This window comes from Orcinus orca, chromosome 17 (assembly GCF_937001465.1).
Source record: "Orcinus orca chromosome 17, mOrcOrc1.1, whole genome shotgun sequence".
Taxonomy (NCBI): domain Eukaryota; kingdom Metazoa; phylum Chordata; class Mammalia; order Artiodactyla; family Delphinidae; genus Orcinus; species Orcinus orca.
The window spans coordinates 50,999,518-51,016,033 of NC_064575.1; the positions used below are offsets into that span (position 1 = coordinate 50,999,518).

The 16,516-nt window shown below is 39.3% G+C and overlaps 1 protein-coding gene across 8 annotated transcripts in view; it reads left to right on the forward strand.

Annotated features, from left to right (window-relative positions):
* Positions 1–16,516, forward strand: part of VPS13B (vacuolar protein sorting 13 homolog B) — an 802,268-nt gene that overhangs the window by 636,385 nt on the left and 149,367 nt on the right. For all 8 annotated transcript variants that reach the window (XM_049700204.1, XM_033438214.2, XM_049700207.1 and 5 more), the window contains one exon: positions 2,255–2,457. In XM_049700204.1, coding sequence (XP_049556161.1) covers positions 2,255–2,457 — 203 coding nt within the window. The remainder of the gene's footprint in view (positions 1–2,254; positions 2,458–16,516) is intronic.

Here is a 16,516-nt window from a genome sequence, read left to right on the forward strand (position 1 = left end):
TCCCCTGCATCGGCAGGCGGACTCAACCACTGCGCCACCAGGGAAGCCCCAAATTGTGAAATTTTTTGATGCAGGAGGGAGGAGATATGGGGATATATGTATATGTATAGCTGATTCACTTTATTATAAAGCAGAAACTAACACACCACTGTAAAGCAATTGTACTCCAATAAAGACGTTAAAAAAAAAAAACAGCCGGACTTCCCTGGTGGCGCAGTGGTTGAGAGTCCGCCTGCCGATGCAGGGGACACCGGTTCATGCCCCAGTCCGGGAAGATCCCACATGCTGCAGAACGGCTAGGCCCGTGAGGCATGGCTGCTGAGCCTGCGCATCCGGAGCCTGTGCTCCACAACGGGAGAGGCCACAACAGTGAGAGGCACCCGTACCGCAAAAAAAAAAAAAAAAAAGCCTTACCTATGGGGGCAGAGTTTAGGTGGGGGGTGGAACTTAGGCAGGGATGGGGCTTTGGGTGGGGCGGGACCTAGGTGGGTGGGGGGGGCGACGTTCAAGCGTGGGGCGGGGCCTCTGCTTAGGACCTGTGGAAGGTGGGGAGGCAGGATGTGGAAAGGAGGGCCTCTGTAGTGTGGGGTTCCTGAGTTTGGAGGTAGGGCCCTGAGTGAGGGTGTTTGTGTTTGGTTTAGGCTCAGTTCATTGGAGGGGGTCTCCAAATGTAGAGGTAGGGCCCTGGGTGGGGTGTAGGGGCGGGGCTCGGGCTCTGCACGGCAAGAGGAAGGCTCCAAAGGCAGAGGGTTAGGCCCAGGAGCCCAACAGGCTTCCCAGTGCCTAAGTGGACAGGGAAAGCAGGCCCCGTTCCCTTCTGTTCCTTCATGCCCCCCCCACCGTCTTCCCCAGGGTCTCCCCCGTGGCCACTGGACCCCTAACTGTGGGTGCGTCCCTCTGGATGTAGGAACTCCTCCCCTCCCCCTGCTACCCCTCAGGGGTGCTGGTCCCAGAGGTCTGGCCTTTACTTTTGCTCCCCCTTCCCTCGCTCCCACTCCTTCAGGACCCTCGTGGCTGGAGGGGCCTCTGTCAGCAAAGGATCAGGCCCGGGATCTCAGCAGGTTCCTAGGGGTCCAAGTAGGCAGGGGAAACCTAGCCACGCTCCCTTTTGATCCTCTGCCCTCCCAATGGTTCCCCAATTTCCCGCTTCCGTCTTGGGATCCCTTCCCCTCCCCCAGCAGCCCCTCAGGGGCGCCGGTCCCACCCCACCTCCACTTCTCCTCCCCCTTCACTCCCCCTGCACCCATGTCCTACCCCGTCACTGGGGGTTTCTCCCATCCCCTTAAGTGTCCGTGATCCCCCACCAGTACCTGGTAGGTGCCCTAGTTGTGAGGAGACAGGAATTCCGCGTCCTCCTAGTATGCCATCTTGACTCCCTCTTTCATCTCTTTTAAGGATCAAATATCATTAGAAAAATAAGCCATGGGCATTACATACGTGGTCTGGTGAAATTCAATATTCACAATGACAATTCAGAATATGAGCTCCTTAGGGGAAAGTTAACCCCACCACTCTAACTTTGCATCGAAATATCTTAAAGTGTGCCATTGGTTTTATGAAAAGGTTTTGATCTACACTTCAAGTTTAAGTTCAAAAGAAAAGCTACATTTTAAAGTGTATTCCTTTTCTGGGTATATTTACTTTGAACTATAGCATATAGTTTTTCTCATAAATCTAACCTGCCACTATCTGTTTTTAAGACTTTGTAAACTTCAAGTGGTTATGATGTGTGAAGTTTGGATTAAACTAAAATTTTTAGAAAACACATGTTATATATTTTGATTGTTTTGAATTTTAACATGGGCCAGTCAAAAACTTGAGTGTCTCTCAAAGTAATATACTGTATTCTGTTACTACAAGAAATCACAGAAAATTGCCCTCTCCCATCATGTTAACAATAGACAAATGAAGCAGTTGTTCTCATTCTTAAATGTAGTGTTTGAAAAACTTGCACAATTTAATGAAAATGTCTCTACTCATAAAACTTAAAATGCTCACACATGGAAAAAGTCATAACGTTTTGGCAAATATTGCTTTGTTAGGAATGTGAGTGAGGTATACCTGCTTCATAACTAGAATTCTATATAAATGGCATGAAACTGTGGGGAAAAGCCAACTGAAAAGAAAACTCTGACAAAGGATGAGTTAATACTCTTAAAAAATGCAGATAGTTCTTACCCAAACATACTTTTTCTTTGACAAGCAAGAATTGTAACATATACCCCTCTTCATCCCTTCTTTTTTTTTTTTCCAGGTGTAATTCTTGGATCATCATTTCTACTCAGTGTAAATGATTTTCTCCTTAAAACAAGTCTCAAAGAAAGAAGTCGGATTCTGATAGGACCATGTTGTGCTACTGCCAATCTGGAAGCTAAATGGTGTAAACACAGTGGCAATCCAGGCCCAGAACAGTCCATACCAAAAATATCCGTTGATTTAAGAGGAGGTCTGCTGCAGGTCTGTTGGGATTGGCCCCATTTTTCCCATAAGTTTTAAACTAGTCTTTGTTCATTGTTTGAACTGTTTCATTAAATTTTAAATCTTGGTGTGGTGAGAAAAGGGTATTGTCAGATTGCTGTTTTACTAAACTTTTTTAACAGCTTTATTGAGATATAATTCACAAACCATACAGTTCACCTAATTAAAGAATACGATTCAGTGGTTTTTTACTATATTCACAGTCGTGTGGTCATCACAACAATCCATTTTAAAACATTTTCACACACCCACCTCCAAAACCCTTTATCCATTAGCATTCACTCCCCATTATCCTCCAGTTCCCTCTCCAGAACTAGGCAACCACTAACTATTTCCTGTCTCTATATATTTGACTTTTCTGGACATTTCATGTAAATGGAATCATATGAAATGTGGTCTTTTGTGAATGGCTTCTTTCACTTAGCATAATGTTTTCAAGGTTCATTCATGTTTTTGCAGGTGCCACTGCTTTATTCCTTTTTATGACCAAGTAATACTCCATTGTATGGATATACCTCATTTTATTTATCCATTCAGCAATTAATGGTTGTTTAGATTCTTTCCACTTTTAGCTATTATGAGCAATGCTGCTATGAACATTTGTGTACAAGTTTTGTGTGGACATGTTTGGAATTTCTGAGTCAATAAACTTTTTTCTATGTGTAGACTTTTCAAATTACAAAGTAGTCAGCCTGTCTCAAGCAGTGTCATCAGCAATAATTTAAGAACCATTTCCTAATGACAGGTCGTTAGCTATTATGATGTCTGATGGCTAACATAATATATAACCTTACATTGCAACCTTTTATGCATTTGATTTGCAGCCAAGTATTGAATTTGTGAGGGTATCCAACTTATTTCTTGATAATTTTCTATTTGGATAGAATGTGAATGTGTTCTTTTTTTTTTTTTAACATCTTTATTGGAGTATAATTGCTTTACAATGTTGTGTTAGTTTCTGCTGTATAAAAAGTGAATCAGCTAAATGCATACGTATATCCCCATGTCCCCTCCCTCTTGCGCCTCCCTCCCACCCTCCCTATCCCACCCCTCTAGGTGGGCACAAAGCACTGAGCTGATCTCCCTGTGCTATGCAGCTGCTTCCCACTACCTGTCTATTTTACATTTGGTAGTATATATATGTCAATGCCACTCTCTCACTTCGTTGCACCTTACCCTTCCCCCTCCCCATGTCCTCAAGTCCATTCTCTACATCTGCGTCTTTATTCCTGTCCTGCCCCTAGGTTTGTCAAAACCATTTTTTTTTTAGATTCCATATATATGTGTTAGCGTACGGTATTTGTGTTTCTCTTTCTGACTTACTTCACTTTGTATGACAGACTCTAGGTCCATCCACCTCACTACAAATAACTCACTTTCGTTTCTTTTTATGGCTGAGTAATATTCCATTGTATATATGTGCCACATCTTCTTTATCCATTCATCTGTTGATGGACACTTAGGTTGCTTCCAAGTCCTGGCTATTGTAAATAGAGCTGCAATGAACATTGTGGTACATGACTCTTTTTGAATTATGGTTTTCTCAGGGTATATATGCCCAGTAGTGGGATTGCTGGGTCATGTGGTAGGTCCATTTTTAGTCTTTTAAGGACCCTCCATACTGTTCTCCATAGTGGCTGTATCAATTTACATTCCCACCAACAGTACAAGAGGGTTCCCTTTTCTCCACACGCTCTCCAGCATTTATTATTTGTAGATTTTCTGATGATGGCCATTCTGACCCATGTGAGGTGATACCTCATTGTAGTTTTGATTTGCATTTCTCTAATGATTAGTGATGTTGAGCATCTTTTCATGTGTTTGTTGGCAATCTGTATATCTTCTTTGGAGAAATGTCTATTTAGGTCTTCTGCCCATTTTTGGACTGGGTTGTTTGTTTTTTTGATATTGAGCTGCATGAGCTGCTTGTATATTTTGGAGGTTAATCCTTTGTCAGTTACTTCATTTGCAAATATTTTCTCGCATTCTGAGGGTTGTCATTTCATCTTGTTTATGGTTTTCATTGCTGTGCAAAAGCTTTAAGTTTCATTAGATCCCATTTGTTTACTTTTGTTTTTATTGCGATTTCTCTAGGAGGTGGTTCAAAAAGGATCTTGCTGTGATTTATGTCAGAGTGTTCTGCCTATGTTTTCCTCTAAGAGTTTTATAGTTTCTGGCCTTACATTTAGGTCTTTAATCCATTTTGAGTTTATTTTTGTGTATGGCGTTAGGGAGTGTTCTAATTTCATTCTTTTACGTGTAGCTCCCCAGTTTTCCTGGCACCACTTATTGAAGAGACTGTCTTTTATCCATTGTATATTCTTGCCTCCTTTATCAAAAATAAGATGACCATATTGTGTGGGTTTATCTCTGGGCTTTCTATCATGTTCCGTTGATCTATATTTCTGTTTTTGTGCCAGTACCATACTGTCTTGATTACTGTAGCTTTGTAGTATAGTCTGAAATCCAAGAGCCTGATTCCTCCAGCTCTGTTTTTCTTTCTCAAGACTGCTTTGGCTATTTGGGGTCTTTTGTGTTTCCATACAAATTGTGAAAGTTTTTGTTCTAGTTCTGTGAAAAATGCCATTGGTAGTTTGTTTTTTGTTGGTTTTTTTTTTTTCCATTTTGACTTTTAATTGTAATATTCTCCTTTATAGCCAAAGCAGATGTCACCATTAATGATGTTAGTGTTTCTCTAGGTATGAGAAGATGCAAGAATTTCGGCTCAAAAAATCTTCTCCTGAAAATATCTAACTGTCTGAAGGCCTGTTCTGCCAGTTTTTCCCAGGGAACAGACTGCCTCATTCCTGATGTCAACTGTGAACTCCTTTCAGGGGGTATTGAAGGTCAGCAGCTGCAGTGGCTCATGTTTTAATCTTTGTAGAGACAGACAGCAAGTGCCAATGGCAAGTGCTGCTTTCCAGTCAGCAGGGCCCCTTCATGGTCATAAATTTGACCATGGTTTGGGGGGGCATTTCATGACCATTTCAATCCATGGGGCTAGGAATGCTCATTCCAAGGCCTGGAAAAGAGTTTTCTGGTAGGCTACTCAATGTGCTCTTACTGGACTAGGCCACAGGAGTAGCCAAAAAGTCTCTGGACCACCTGTCTTACTAGTCTCTTACAGTCCAGGAAAATATTCCCTCTTGTTGCTTCTTCCCATATCTAGAGTTACACTATTACCATCATTGATCTTACATGGAACCATATATCATCATTTGATGACAGGCTTAGTCACACATTTGGTAATGTAAGAAACAACAATTTTGTAAAACAGGTGAAATACAAATAACATAGCTAGCAGTAGTAGTGAAGTCATAAGTAAGAATTAAGCAAGCTTCCATTAGGTGTGGCCCAGTATATCCCAGGTTGTCTGACTTAGTCTGTTCTGTACCAATCCTTATCTTTAAGGTAAATTTTATATTGGCACTGTCCATAAGACACCCAGCCCAGTTTCCTAGTGTTACTAGACTGATTATCCTTACTATGATTTAATTGTTCCCAACATAGAGGAGCCTTTAAACTTAAATTACCATGGCCTGGTATTAACTACATAAATCCATCCCATAATTGTGGGAGGTCTTATTCCTTGGCTGAAATTTTGCTTGTTGCTATGATTGAGCCTGAGTAATAAAGAAAAATTTATGGCCAGAGTCAGAGTAGGATCATTAATTGGCTAGGTGAGGGGATCCCACCTAGTAATATTAATAGTGGCCTAAATAGGACTATAATTTCTCTCTTCTAGAATAAATTTCCTAAGAGCCAACCAATTAGAGCCTTGGAGTAGAGAAATCCACCAAGGTAACCCAGAAGTACTAGACGCAGGTAATTGGCCACAAACCCAACAACTGGATTGATTTTTAAAACTAGCATAGGAAAAAAAAAAAAAAAAAACACTAGCATAGGATCATGCCCATGATAGGAAAACATTTGATTCATATGCAAGGGTCCAAGAAGTCAAGAAAACATTATAAATGATCATACGAGTTAGGTCCAGAATCTTGGGCAAGCTGTCTACTTCTGATGTCGTCTTCTTCTCATCCTAGTATGAGGGTAGTTTCTCTTTTGTTTGAGCATTGTTTTAAGGTGATTTTGAGGTCAACCACACTCTCCATAGGCCAGTCCACTGCAGGGGCCCTTTGTGAGTGGTAATTAATCCAGGAGTCATTCCCTTCAGTTTCACTGTTCATCAGCTAGTTAAGAGTACCTGAAAAGTGTCCTTCCGACCAGGTTGGAGATAGTCTTTAAATTATGTCTGTTTTAGCATGCACAATCTCCTGGTTCCAGGTCCTGGGGCATCTGATCTTCATTCAAAGATAGATTACTAAGATAAACTTCAGAAACAAACTTAGAGTGTCCTTCAATTAAACTTTACATTAATATAGCATGACAGCAGGGAACTACCTAGGAGGTAAGTCTTAATAAATACAGACCCTCCATTAACAAAACCAGAATTTAATATTCACTGAAACAATCTTTTTCTCTCTAAAATTACCATCATTTTTGCCAAATGTAACCAAATTAAGAGTAGTTTGTTTGCAAAATAAGTCTGGTCTCAGTAAACTTGGCCTGATGATTTATATAACTATAATTGATGATATAGAATTCTTATGTGTGTGTGTGAAATTTTGATAAGGAGTCTCATACTGAACTTTTAAAAGATCTCTCAGGGCTAGGAAAGTCATACCAAGGGTTTATCACACATTTTGCCTAACAGATCTAGGTGAATTCCTCACTTTTCTTTTTTTTTTTTTAATTTAATTTAATTTAATTTTTTTATACAGCACGTTCTTATTAATCATCAATTTTATACACATCAATGTATACATGTCAATCCCAATTGCCCAATTCATCACACCACCACCACCACCACCACCACCCCGCGGCTTTCCCCCCTTGGTGTCCATACTTTTGTTCTCTACATCTGTGTCTCAATTTCTGCCCTGCAAACCAGTTCATCTGTACCATTTTTCTAGGTTCCACATAGATGTGTTAATATACGATATTTGTTTTTCTCTTTATGATTTACTTCACTCTATAACACTCTCTAGATCCATCCACATCTCCACAAATGACCCAATTACATTCTTTTTTATAGCTCAGTAATATTCCATTGTATATATGTAACACATCTTCTTTATCCATTCGTCTGTCGATGGACATTTAGGTTGCTTCCATGACCTGGCTATTGTAAATAGTGCTGCAATGAACATTGGAGTACATGTGTCTTTTTGAATTATGGTTTTCTCTGGGTATATGCCCAGTAGTGAGATTGCTGGACCATATGGTAATTCTATTTTTAGTTTTTTAAGGAACCTCCATACTGTTCTCCATAGTGGCTGTATCAATTTACATTCCCACCAAGAGTGCAAGAGGGTTCACTTTTCTCCACACCCTCTCTAGCATTTGTTGTTTGTAGATTTTCTGATGATGCCCATTCTAACTGGTGTGAGGAGACACCTCATTGTAGTTTTGATTTGCATTTCTCTAATAGGGATGTTGAGCAGCTTTGCATATGCTTCTTGGCCATCTGTATATCTTCTTTGGAGAAATGTCTATTTAGATCTTCTGCCCATTTTTGGATTGGGTTTTTTTTTTAATATTGAGCTGCATGAGCTGTTTATATATTTTGGAGATTAATCCTTTGTCCATTGATTCGTTTGCAATATTTTCTCCCATTCTGAGGGTTGTCTTTTCATCTTGTTTATGGTTTCCTTTGCTGGGCAAAAGCTTTTAAGTTTCATTAGGTCCCATCTGTTTATTTTTGTTTTTAATTCCATTACTCTAGGAGGTGGATCAAAAAATATCTTGCTGTGATTTATGTCAAAGAGTGTTCTTCCTATGTTTTCCTCTAAGAGTTTTATAGTGTCCGATCTAACATTAAGGTCTCTAATACATTTTGAGTTTATTTTTGTGTATGGTGTGAGGGAGTGTTCTAATTTCATTCTTTTACATGTAGTGGTACAGTTTTCCCAGCACCACTTATTGAAGAGACTGTCTTTTCTCCATTGTATATCCTTGCCTCCTTTGTCATAGATTAGTTGACAATAGGTGCGTGGGTTTACCTCTGGGCTTTCTATTTGTTCCATTGATGTGTGTTTCTGTCTTTGTGCCACTATCATATTGTCTTGATTACTGTAGCTTTGTAGTATAGTCTGAAGTCAGGAAGTCTGATTCCTCCAGCTCCATTTTTTTCCCTCAAGACTGCTTTGGCTATTTGGGGTCTTTGATGTCACCATACAAATTTTAAGATTTTCTGTTCTAGTTCCGTAAAAAATGCCATTGGTAATTTGATAGGGATTGAATTGAATTGAATCTGTAGATTACTTTGCGTAGTATAGTCATTTTCACAATATTGCTTCTTTCAATCCAAAAGCATGGTATATCTCTACATCTGTTGGTATCATCTTTAATTCCTTCATCAGTGTCTTATAGTCTTCTGCATACAGGTCTTTTGTCTCCCTAGGTAGGTTTATTCCTAGGTATTTTATTCTTTTACTTGCAATGATAAATGGGAGTGTTTCCTTAATTTCTCTTTCAGATTTTTCATCATTAGTGTATAGGAATGCAAGAGATTTCTGTGTATTAATTTTGTATCCTGCAACTTTACCAGTTTCATTAATTAGCTCTAGTAGTTTTCTGGTGGCATCTTTAGGATTCTCTATGTATAGTATCGTGTCATCTGCAAACAGTGGCAGTTTTACTTCTTCTTTTCCAATTTGTATTCCCTTTATTTCTTTTTTTTCTCTGATTGCTGTGGCTAGGACTTCCAAAACTATGTTGAATAATAGTGGTGAGAGTGGACATCCTTGTCTCGTTCCTGATCTTAGAGGAAATGCTTTCAGTTTTTCACCATTGAGAATGATGTTTACTGTGGGTTTATCAAATACGGCCTTTATTATGTTGAGGTAGGTTCCCTGTATGCCCACTTTCTGGAGAGTTTTTATCATAAATTGGTGTTGAATTTTCTCAAAAGATTTTTCTGCATCTATTGAGATGATCATATGGTATTTCAATTTGTTAATATGGTGTGTCACATTGTTAATCAATTTGTTAATATGGTGTATCATATTCATTGATTTGCATATATTGAAGAATCCTTGCATCCCTGGGATAAATCCCACTTGATCATGGGGTATGATTCTTTTAATATGTTGTTGAATTCCTTTTGCTAGTATTTTGTTTAGGATTTTTGCATCTATATTCATCAGTGATATTGGCCTGTAATTTTCTTTTTTTGTAGTATCTTTGTCTGGTTTTGGTATCAGAGTAATGGTGGCCTCATAGAATGAGTTTGGGAGTGTTCCTTCCTCCGCAAGTTTTTGCAAGAGTTTGAGAAGGATGGGTGTTAGCTCTTCTCTAAATGTTTGACAGAATCCACCTGTGAAGCCATCTGGTCCTGGACTTTTGTTTGTTGGATGATTTTTAATCACAGTTTCAATTTCATTACTTGTGATTGGTCTGTTTATATTTTCTATTTCTTCCTGGTTCAGTCTTGGAAGGTTATACCTTTCTAAGAATTTGTCCATTTCTTCCAGGTTGTCCATTTTATTGGCACAGAGTTGCTTGTAGTAGTCTCTTCAGATGCTTTGTATTTCTGCGGTGTCTGTTGTAACTTCTCCTTTTTCATTTCTAATTTTATTGATTTGAGTCCTCTCCCTCTTTTTCTTGTTGAGTCTGCCTAATGGTTTATCAATTTTCTTTATCTCCTCAAAGAACCAGCTTTTACTTTTATTCATTTTTGCTATTGTTTTCTTTGTTTCTTTTTCATTTATTTCTGCTCTGATCTTTATGATTTCAATCTTTTCGCTAACTTTGGGTTTTGTTTGTTCTTCTTTCTCTAGTTCCTTTAGGTGTAAGGTTAGATTGTTTATTAGAGATTTTTCTTGTTTCTTGAGGTAGGCTTGTATAGCTATAGACTTCCCTCTTAGAACTCTTTTGCTGCAACCCATAGGTTTTGGATCATCATGTTTTCATTGTCATTTGTCTCTAGGTATTTTTTTATTTCGTCTTTGATTTCTTTAGTGATCTCTTGGTTATTTAGTAATGTATTCTTTAGCCTGCATGTGTTTCTTTTTTTTAAGTTATTTTCCCTGTAATTCATATCTAGTCTCGTAGCATTGTGGTCAGAAAAGTTGCTTGATATGATTTCAATTTTCTTAAATTTACTGAGGCTTGATTTGTGACCCAAGATGTGATATATCCTGGAGAATGTTCTGTGCACACTTGAGAAGAAAGTGTAATCTGCTGTTTTTGGATGGAATGTCCTATAGATACCAGTTAAATCTATCTGGCTTATTGTGTCATTTAAAGCTTCTGTTTCCTTATTTATTTTCATTTTTTATGATCTGTCCATTGGTGTAAGTGAGGTGTTAAAGTCCCCCACTATTATTGTATTACTGTCGATTCCCTCTTTTGTAGCTGTTAGCAGTGGCCTTATATATTGAGGTGCTCCTATGTTGGGTGCATATATACTTATAATTGTTATATCTTCTTCTTGGATTGATCGCTTGATCATTATGTAGTGTCCTTCTTTGTCTCTTGTGACATTTTTATTTTAAAGTCTATTTGATCTGATATGAGTGCTGCTACTCCAGCTTTCTTTTTTTTTTTTTTTTGCGGTATGTGGGCCTCACACTGTTGTGGCCTCTCCTGTTGCGAGCACAGGCTCCGGATGCGCATGCTCAGCGGCCATGGCTCATGGGACCAGCCACTCCACGGCATGTGGGATCTTCCGGGACCGGGGCACAAACCCGTGTCCCCTGCATTGGCAGGCGGACTCTCAACCACTGCACCACCAGGGAAGCCTTCCAGCTTTTTTCTTTTGATTTGCATTTGCATGGAATATCTTTTTCCATCCCCTCACATTCAGTCTGTATGGGTCCCTAGGTCTGAAATGGGTCTCTTTTAGATAGCCTATGTATGGGTCTTGTTTTCTTATCCATTCAGCAAGCCTGTGTCTTTTGGTTGGAGCATTTAATCCATTCACATTTCAGGTAATTATTGATACGTATGTTCCTATTACCATTTCCTTAATTGTTTTGGGTTTGTTTTTGTGGGTCCTTTTCTTCTCTAGTGTTTCCCACTTAGAGAAGAAGTTCCTTTAGCATTTGTTGTAGAGCTGGTTTGGTGGTGCTGAATTCTCTTAGCTTTTGCTTCTCTGTAAAGCTTTTGATTTCTCCATCGAACCTGAATGAGATCCTTGCCGGGTAAAGTACTCTTGGTTGTAGGTTCTTCCCTTTCATCACTTTAAGTGTATCTTGCCACTCCCTTCTGTCTTGTAGAGTTTCTGCTGAGAAATCAGCTGTTAACCTTATGGGAGTTCCCTTGTATGTTATTTGTCATTTTTCCCTTGCTGCTTTCAATAATTTTCTTTCTCTTTAATTTTTGCCAATTTGATTACTATGTGTCTTGACGTGTTTCTCCTTGGGTTTATCCTGTATGGGACTCACTGCGCTTCCTCAACTTGGGTGGCTATTTCCTTTCCCATGTTAGGGAAGTTTTCGACTATAATCTCTTCAAAATTTTCTCTGCTCCTTTCTCTCTCTCTTCTTCTGTGACCCCTATCATGCGAATGTTGTTGCGTTTAATGTTGTCCCAGAGGTCTCTTAGGCTGTCTTCATTTCTTTTCATTCTTTTTTCTTTATTCTGTTCCGCAGCAGTGTATTCCACCATTCTGTCTTCCAGGTCACTTATCCATTCTTCTGCCTCAGTTATTCTGCTATTGATTCCTTCTAGTGTAGTTTTCATTTCAGTTACTGTATTGTTCATCTCTGTTTGTTTGTTCTTTAATTTTTCTAGGTCTTTGTTAAACATTTCTTGCATCTTCTCGATCTTTGCCTCCATCCTTTTCCGAGGTCCTGGATCATCTTCACTGTCGTTATTCTGAATTCTTTTTCTGGAAGGTTCCCTATCTCCACTTAATTTATTTGTTTTTCTGGGGTTTTATCTTGTTCCTTCATCTGGTACATAGCCCTCTGCATTTTCATCTTGTCTACCTTTCTGTGAATGTGTTTTTTGTTCCACAGGCTGCAGGATTGTAGTTCTTCTTGCTTCTGCTGTCTGCCCTCTGGTGGATGAGGCTATCTAAGAGGCTTGTGCAAGTTTCCTGGTGGGAGGGATTGGTGGTAGGTAGAGCTGACTGTTGCTCTGGTGGGCAGAGCTCAGTAAATCTTTAATTTGCTTGAATCCTGATGGGTGGTGCTGGATTCCCTTCCTTTTGGTTGTTTGGCCTGAGGCAACCCAACACTGGAGCCTACCTGGGCTCTTTGGTGGGGCTAATGGCAGACTCTGGGATGCTTCACGCCAAGGAGTACTTCCCAGAACTTCTTCTGCCAGTGTCCTTGTCCCCATGGTGAGCCACAGCCACCCCCCACCTCTGCAGGAGACCCTCCAACACTAGCAGGTAGGTCTGGTTCAGTCTCCTCTGTGGTCACTGCTCCTTCCTCTGGGTCCTGATGCACACACTACTTTGTGTGTGCCCCCCAAGAGTGGAGTCTCTGTTTTCCCCAGTCTTGTCTAAGTCCTGCAATGAAATCGCACTAGCCTTCAAAGTCTGATTCTCTAGGAATTCCTTCTCCTGTTGCCAGACCCCCAGGTTGGGAAGTCTGACATGGGGCTCAGAACCTTTACTCCAGTGGGTGGACTTTTGTGGTATAATTGTTCTCCAGTCTGTGAGTCACCCACCCAGCAGTTATGGGATTTCATTTTGCTGTGATTGCACCCCTCCTACCATCTCAGTGTGGCTTCTCCTTTGTCTTTGGATGTAGGGTATCTTTTTTGTTGAGTTCAAGTATCTTCCTGTCGATGATTGTGCAGCACCTAGTTGTGATTCTGGTGTTCTCACAAAAGGGAGTGAGAGCACGTCCTTCTACTCTGCCATCTTGGTTCAGGCCTCGCCATTGGTAGTTTGATAGGGATTGCATTCAATTTGTAGGTTGCTTTGTGTAGTATAGTCATTTTCACAATGTTGATTCTTCCTATTCAAGGCACATTATATCTCTCCAACTGTTTGTATCATCTTTAATTTCTTTCCTCAGTGTCTTATAGTTTTCTGTGTACAAGTCTTTTGTCTCCTTAGGTAGGTTTATTCCTAGGTATTTTATTCTTTTTGTTGCAATGGTAAATGGGAGTGTTTCCTTAATTTCTCTTTCAGACTTTTCATCATTAGTGTATAGGAATGCAAGAGATTTCTGTGCATTAATTTTTGTATCCTGCTACTTTACCAAATTCATTGATTAGCTCTAGTAGTTTTCTGGTAGCATCTTTAGGATTCTCTATGTATCGTATCATGTCATCTGCAAACAGTGACAGCTTTGCTTCTTCTTTTCTGATGTGGATTCCTTTTATTTCTTTTTCTTCTCTGATTGCTGTAGTTAAAACTTCCGAAACTATGTTGAATAATAGTGCTGAGAGTGGGCAACCTTGTCTTGTTTCTGATCTTAGTGGAAATGGTTTCAGTTTTTCACCATTGAGAACGATGTTGGCTCTGGGTTTGTCATATATGACCTTTATTTTGTTAAGGTAAGTTCCCCCATGCCTGCTTTCTGCAGAACTTTTATCATAAATGGGTGTTGAATTTTGTCGAAAGCATTTTCTGCACCTATTGAGATGATCATATGGTTTTTCTCCTTCAGTTTGTTTATGTGGTTTATTACATTGATTGATTTCCATATATTGAAGAATCCTTGCATTCCTGGGATAAACCCCACTTGATCATGGTGTATGATCACGTTACGTTAAAAGTAACATGCTGGTGGTTGAGAGTCCGCCTGCCGATGCAGGGGACATGGGTTCGTGCCCCGGTCCGGGAAGATCCCACATGCCGTGGAGCGGCTGGGCCCGTGAGCCATGGCCGCTGAGCCTGCGCGTCCGGAGCCTGTGCTCCGCAACAGGAGAGGCCACAACAGTGAGAGGCCCGCGTACAGCAAAAAAAAAAATTAAAAAAAAAGTAACATGCTGTTGGGTTCTGTTTGTTACTGTTTTGTTGAGGATTTTTGCCTTTGTGTTCATCAGTGATATTTGTCTGTAGTTTTGTTTTTTTGTGACATCTTTGTCTTCTTTTGGTATCAGGGTGATGGTGGCCTCATAGAATGAGTTTGGGAGTGTTCCTCCCTCTGCTGTATTTTGGAAGAGTTTGAGAAGGCTAAGTGTTAGCTCTCCTCTAAATGTTTGATAGAATTCCCCTGTGAATCCTTCTGGTCCTGGGCTTTTGTTTATTGGAAGATTTTTAATCACCATGTCAATTCCAGTGCTTGTGATTGGTCTCTTTATATTTTCTATTTCTTCCTGGTTCAGTCTCAGCAGGTTGTGCTTTTGTAAGAATTTGTCCATTTCGTCCAGGTTGTCCATTTTATTGGCATAGAGTTGCTTGTAGTAATCCGTCATGATCTTTTGTATTTCTGCAGTGTTAGTTGTTACTTCTCCTTTATCATTTCTCATTCTATTGATTTGAGTCTTTTCCCTTTTTTTCTTGATGAGTCTGGCTAGTGGTTTATCAATTTTGTTTATCTTCTCAAAGAACCAGCTTTTAGTTTTATTGATCTTAGCTGTTGTTTCCTTCATTTCTATTTCATTTATTTCTGATCTGATCTTTATGATTTCTTTCCTTCTGCTATCTTTGCTGTTTTTTTGTTCTTCTTTCTCTAATTGCTTTAGGTGTAAGGTTAGGTGGTTTATTTGAGATGTTTCTTCTTTCTTGAGGGAGGATTGTATTGCTATAAACTTAGAACTTTTCTTAGAACTGCTTTTGCTGCATCCCATAGATTTTGTTTTGTCGTGCTTTCATTGTCATTTGTTTCTAAGTATTTTTTAATTTTCTCTTTGATATCTTCAGTGAGATCTTGGTTATTTAGTATTGTATTGTTTAACCTCCGTGTGTTTGTATTTTTTACAGATTTTTCCTGTACTTGACATCTAGTCTCATAACGTTGTGGTCTGAAAACATACTTGATATGATTTCAGTTTTCTTAAATTTACCAAGGCTGGATTTGTGACACAAGATATGATCTATCCTGGAGAATGTTCCATGAGCACTTGAGAAGAAAGTGTATTCTGTTGTTTTTGGATGGAATGTCCTGTAAATTAATTAATAATCAATTAATTCCATCTTGTTTAATGTATCATTTAAATCTTGTGTTTCCTTATTTATTTTCTTTTTGGATGATATGTCCATTGGTGAAAGTTGGATGTTAAAGTCCCCTACTATGATTGTGTTACTGTCAATTTCCCCTTTTATCCCTGTTAGCATTTGCCTTAAGTATTGAGGTGCTCCTATGTTGTTTGAATAAATATTTACAATTGTTATATTTTCTTCTTGGATTGATCCCTTGATCATTATGTAGTGTCCTTCTTTGTCTCTTGTAATAGTCTTTATTTTAAAGTCTATTTTGTCTGATATGAGAATTGCTACTCCAGCTTTCCTTTCATTTCCATTTGCATGGAATATCTTTTTCCATCCCCTCACTTTCAGTCTATATGTGTCCCTAGGTCTGAAGTGGGTCTCTTGTAGACAGCATATATACAGGTCTTGTTTTTGTATCTTTTCACGCAGTCTGTGTGTTTTGGTTGGAGCATTTAATCTATTTACATTTTAGGTAGTTATTGATATGTGTGTTCCTATTAATTTTTTTAATTGTTTTGGGTTTGTTATCATAGGTCTTTTCCTTCTCTTGTGTTTCCTGCCTAGAGAAGTTCCTTTCGGATTTGTTGTAAAGCTGGTTTGGTGGTGCTGAATTCTCTTAACTTTTGCTTGTCTGTAAGGCTTTTAATTTCTCCATGGAATCTGAATGAGACCCTTGCTGGGTAGAGTAATCTTGGTTGTAGGTTTTTCTCTTTCATCACTTTAAATATGTCCTTCTACTCCCTTCTGGCTTGCAGAGTTTTTGCTCAAAGATCAGCTGTTAACCTTATGGGGATTCCCTTGTATATTATTTGTTGCTTTTCCCTTGCTGCTTTTAATATTTTTTGTTTGTATTTAATTTTTGGGACTTTGCTTAATATGTGTCTTGGCATGTTTCTCCTGGGATTTATCCTGTAT